Source organism: Cryptomeria japonica, chromosome 5 (genome assembly GCF_030272615.1).
Source record: "Cryptomeria japonica chromosome 5, Sugi_1.0, whole genome shotgun sequence".
Taxonomy (NCBI): Eukaryota; Viridiplantae; Streptophyta; class Pinopsida; order Cupressales; family Cupressaceae; genus Cryptomeria; species Cryptomeria japonica.
In genome coordinates this window covers 696,033,096-696,038,848 of record NC_081409.1, presented here as the reverse complement: position 1 = coordinate 696,038,848, position 5,753 = coordinate 696,033,096, and the positions used below count along the sequence as shown (strand labels likewise).

At 34.5% G+C, this 5,753-nt stretch overlaps 1 protein-coding gene across 2 annotated transcripts; it reads right to left on the bottom strand.

Annotated features, from left to right (window-relative positions):
• Positions 1–897: 897 nt before the first annotated feature.
• LOC131042558 (uncharacterized) lies at positions 898–5,343 on the bottom strand. 2 transcript variants are annotated; one of them, XM_057975872.2, is made up of 4 exons: positions 5,326–5,343; positions 4,997–5,206; positions 1,408–1,513; positions 898–1,245 (listed from the first exon to the last, which is right to left on the bottom strand). In XM_057975872.2, exons 2-4 carry the CDS (start codon positions 5,104–5,106, stop codon positions 1,231–1,233), a joined length of 231 nt encoding a protein of 76 aa, XP_057831855.2. In that variant the 5' UTR covers positions 5,107–5,206; positions 5,326–5,343; the 3' UTR covers positions 898–1,230. The 2 variants fall into 2 exon arrangements, with proteins under 2 accessions (XP_057831855.2, XP_057831856.1); XM_057975873.2 differs by lacking the exon at positions 5,326–5,343 and adding an exon at positions 5,289–5,308.
• Positions 5,344–5,753: the final 410 nt, after the last annotated feature.

Below are 5,753 nucleotides of genomic sequence, written 5' to 3'. Positions count from 1 at the left end.
GAATGAAATATTGTTCCCAGATGTTTACAGCATGGTATAGCTTTGAGCATCCATGGAAAACTATTATAATCAGCCAAATGATGTTACTTTTCAAACTCATACTGTCCAACAAAAAAATCCAATACATCTTTTTCATTGAACTGTAATACCACAAATAAATTCTTAATAGCAGGACAGCATTCATCAAGGACGGATAATTAAGCCAAAACATAAAACTTCAAACAGTAAAAATCTTTTGTAGGCTGAAAAACTGAGTCTCTGTCAACTGACACATCCATCTAAATGGAAACAATATGACTTTGCTGCAACATGCTAAGAGCTCTCAAACTCTAGATTTTAAACACCACTCTTACACCATCTAACCCTGTTCCAATGCTTAGTAATATTGACTAGATTTGGACTTGACAGTCAATCACATTTTCCAATGCTTATGCTTTGTCACCTTCGAACCCAAATACTCCTTAAAAGGAAGAGCTTTTATATGAGAATAATGAGATAACAGTCCACATATTGAGTTAGATAGAATGGGCACAAAATGGTGCGGAAGGGCCTATACATTTGGATATGGCCCCTTAAAGGAGGTTTAACCACAGAAATATCCATGGATCTATAATACACACCAGTACACTTACAATACTGATAACAAACTATTCCTAATGCTGAAGAAAAGTGAATGGAATGTGCTGAACATGCATAGCCATCAAACAGCATTGTCTAAACATGCAAAGCCTCAAACAACATTGTCTATACCAATTACAGGAGCTATCCCAACATAAATCAACTTGTGCCTTAAAGTTTGCGTCCATATACAGAGGTATGAGTTCCATCTTTCCTTCACATTAGTAGCGAGTTTGGGATTAAGAAAATTTCAGTGTCACAGAAGAGGGCATACACACATAAAAGAAAAACAGTAGCTATACTGTAGTATAATTGCCATTATTTATTCAGCAAAATAATAGATTTGGGAATATGAATATTCACATTGCGTATCAATATACATATCAATAGGAAGAGAACCTAAAAGCCTACATATCAATAGGAAAAATGAATAAAGCAATTATTTACATTTTTGAAGATGCTAATTTCAATTGTCGAAGAGCACAAGCAAATCAAATAAACTTTACAAAATTTCATGAAAACTGTTAATTTTATTTATGTTCAGGATGGCATGATAGCTGATGTGGATGAATACATTTGATTATTCCCATTTACTAGCAGTGTCCTAAATCATCACCCCATTTGCCACTGCACACAAAGCAAAACTTTGTTAGAGGAGTCAATTACCATCCAGATTTTAAAACTACACTAGTTCTCAATTTGTATTAGAAATGTTAAGAAAGCTCAAAATGAACATTTGAAAATATAGATACAATAGCTTCGAAGTTGAAACATTAATGTAACCAATACCTTGAGAACTGGTTCGCCTGTATTAGAATTTGCTGACTGTTTTGCTTGCATTGCTATTTGTGCACGGGCAGCCCTTCCTGCAGCCGATTTCTCAAATTGCTCTTGCCTATATCAAATACAGCAGCTTATCAGTAATATACAGGAACAAAAATTGTTTGAGCTTAATTTGACATATTTATTACTTCTCCTTGAATTTTCAAATCTAAAAAAATTAAAAGGATTCTTCAGGACAAATAAATAATAAAAAAGTTCACAAATTTCGCATTCTCTCATTTTTCTAGTTAGATAAGCTCCAGAGAGAAAAGCACTTTACAGCAGGCTCAAAATAATCTAATATTTGTTTCTCATATATTCAGCTGGACCCCTGCATCTTTTCTTTCCCAGTTAGACTGAATAGAGATGCTTGCCTACCTTGAAACATTACACATTTTTAAATGCTTCAGCTACAGATAATCAGAATATCCCCTTCTTCCACCCAATTACAAGCACTATTAGAGATGAAAACCTAAAAGCCGCTACACTTGCTGATAATAACAAATCAATTAAATGGTACCCTTCAACCTGTTACAACACACAGTGGCTACTGGCTAGGACTCAAGAGGATTGCCAGATCTACTGTTGTCGACATTATAAATGCCTCCAATCAACAAACATACAAGTTTTTTTGTTATTTTTCTACATCCAAGAAGTCCATGACATTACCATTAGGAGTACTATGGTCTCCTTGGTTCCAATTCTACCCAAGGTTTATGCCACTGTGATGCTGCCAAGGATTATTTCCTAAGGTTCTAGATGTAAACTTTACCATTCTCAGTCTAAAGACGAGCCAATTAGCTCTTTTGTCTCTTTACACTCTGCTTTAATAGATTAAAAATCGTTAGATATTGTTTTTTTATTTCAATTGGTTTTGGGCAGCAAATATCACTATAAACAACATCGCTGGTTATTTCTGGACTCCCAATGTTGGCAGACTAGTTTCTTGAATAGCATTTGCGTTGTCAGGTATGGCATACGATGCTTCATGTGTTCGGAATGCTGCCAATTTCTACTGAACTTCTAATTGCAGGAAAGTGGTTTCTTGACATAGCTTTGGGTTCTCAAACACTGGATATGCTTGTTCATTCATTGTTTCTTTTAATACTTCTCATTCTTCACGAGATTTATTATTTTACTGAAGATTCAGTAGGTGCTCCCATTATGTACCCCTCACCATGTACACTTTAATCGAGTTGATCATTCTTAGCCACTTGTTAACATCTAAATTGAAATTAAATTTCAGGGTACTCTTGCTGACTGCCATTCCCATCTAATGTTCTTCAACTCTGTTTTTGGTCCATTTGGGCCACGCTAAATGATCCCATTTGTTTGTTTTATCTCATTCAAGCAGCACCCACAACATCTTGAGATCAAACTCGAGAAGACTATAGCACCCACTGCACTCCGTATAACTTCGAAACCCAATTTAAGATAGGCGGGAAACACATGAATAAATGCCCGATAAAAAGCCTATTTTTAGTTTTTGCCTTGATTTTCCCCAATACTTACTAGTTCAGACCTACAAGAACCAGAATTTTTTATTTTCTCCAATATATGCTAGCTTAGGCCCATTACAACCCAAGTCTGCATGTCTTCCATCTCCCCCAATAACAATGGATCACAGCAAGCATACCAAAAAACATCAATTGGCACTGGACACTGGAGCCTATTAATGAAATTTGGAACATGATTCAAATGGGTCAAGTTCGTAACAATTACACAGTTTTATAAATATATGATTAAAAATGTACTTTTATTTATATTACAGACCTCGAGCCAATACAAATCAAACAAAAAGTACTGATGCAGAAACCTCGGAATTCATTGCAGAACTCTGCATTTAGTGTAAGTAGAGGGTGTTGAAGAATGCTAAAAGATTATGGAGAGAATGAACATGGAAAAATCAGAGTATAAAAAGGAATAAAATTTTTAAGATTCTTATTCAATTTCATTTGAAGCAGCCATAACAAGAAGTCCCTATTCAATTATAATGAAGAAACTAATAAAAGAGTATCGCAGTACTGTAAGTATTTTTTTATTTTATTTTGAACATCCTTGGGCATACTTTTACACTCTGCTCTTATTTTTAGGTGCACTGATTTTTTATAATTAAAAAGAAAAATATATTCTTCAACATCTTATTCACCCTGCAAATACTTGTAAATTGTATTTTTAGTTACCATATTACACTTTGCAGGTAGATTGTCTTAAATTGTAAAAATAAAACAAAGAAAATTATTTGGTTTGGTTGTAAGGAACTGGTTTTAACGCACCCAAGGAAACAAGCCACACAAGCTGTTTTTACCTGTCTTCTGTTTATAGCCAAGGTCTATCTTGACCAAGTTACTTGAGTAGAATATTCTAAAAATCAGCAGGTCCTATGAGAGAAGATTTTTGGAGTTACGTTCTATTTATTTTTATTTTTCTTAGACTGCAGAAATCAGGTATAGCACCCCCTATAAATTGCAGGGCACCGGGTAAACTTTTAAACTTTTTAACTACCATGTGGTTTGGGGAGAGACTAGACTTCGTGACCTCGTGTTTTACCACTGAAAAATCTTGTCAATTGAACTAGGCCCCATCCCGTTATGTACTATTTATTATTACATCATAAATTTGACAATATTTTTAGCCTTGTCTTTTTGCTCTGCCTTCTACTTTCTCTTTTTCTTCTGTAAAAAAAACCATATTTATAAGATTCTAAAAACATATCTTTTCCTTTGAACCAAAAACACCTGTAAATGTAAATCTTGAAATTGCTTCTGCTACTAAAACTAGCAGATCTTTATTTATACTGAATACTTCTTAAATAAATATTTAAAAGTTATAAATTATAATTATTTGTTGTTTATAATGGCATTTTTCATAATTTCGATAAAACGTTCAAAGTTGAAATCTAAGGGAGGTTGGGTTACTTAAGAGTCATCTGTGGTTGGTAAGAGAGACTGAATTTATATTATAACACGGACATATTGCTTATGGTTTTAATTTAACTCTGGATTGAAGAGTACCGATATGATTCAATGGTAGACAGCTGGCTTACACATTATTAGGGTTTCTGGAATCACACCATTGACTTTAATCCCCAATAACTATAGCACTCAGGAAATGGACCTCACAAAAAAGTCCCACAAAGTATGACTAGGACATCGAAGGGAGAGAAGTAACAGATAATTTTTTCAAAATAGTACATTAATGGTTAAAACAGAATATTCTCGTAATGCCCAATCTGGTTTCAAGCCGCTCTGATGATAAGATAGCCCAGGGCATAGGGCACCCAAAATCCTCAGAGTAAATTAGGTGATAGATGCAATAAATTGATAATTGTAAAGAGTGCAACTGGGCCTGATTGTGGCCCACGTTAATTTTGAAAAAAAATCACAGAAAAATCTCATCTCTAAACAGGGTAATGAACAAACTATGGCTTCGCAAAATATCGGTAAACTGCAAGCATATTTTAAGGCATTTGACATTTAATATACACACAGCAGAGCTCGTCATGAAAATCAGATTGCATGAATTTAATCTCTTATGAGATGAATTTAAAGGGTACCGTTGTTGGGCGGCCTTTGCAGCATTTTGTCGGACTTCTTCAGAAGCAAGTTTCTCCCTTTCAATTTCTTCCGGAGTCTGCCCACCAAAACATGATGCACAACAGCCCATGACGACACAGGTTCGAATCCTCTTCGGCAAGAATCTGGAAATTAAATCGGGTTAAAGGCGTTGATGAAACGATTGGGCTTCTGCTCTGACGGATCGAATCCTGCAACGGTGGAGATGTAAAGATTGGTAGATTTTGAATGACAAGTATAATCTAGCTGGCTTATATAAAAAATTAGTATTACAGGCTAAAACGTGTAGAATCCGTGGGTCCAAACTCACGAAGTTTTGATATTCCCGAGTGCCTTCCACATCGTTGGAACTGCAATAGTGTATGGATAGAAAGGAAACTTTCTAAGTTTACTTTTGCTTAATTCATAAAACAAACCAAAAAAAGACTTTTTTTTTGCTTTTTTCTCATATAATTGGTCGAAGCTTGAATACCTTGTCTTTATTGGGAATTGAACTTGGGTCTCCACAGTGAGAACCCAATGTTTTAACCAGTTAAGCTTAACCCCTTTGACCTTAGTTAAGATCTTCTTATTCTACATTCCTTGGATATATTATACTATATGACGTTGCCTATCGATTAAAAATATTCATAGGACCACGAGTTTTAAATTAGTGAAAAAATAATAATTTTTTTTTATTATTATTTTATATTAAATTTAAGGGTATTAGATTATGGTCTTAGAGGAGAGCTTTCTAAA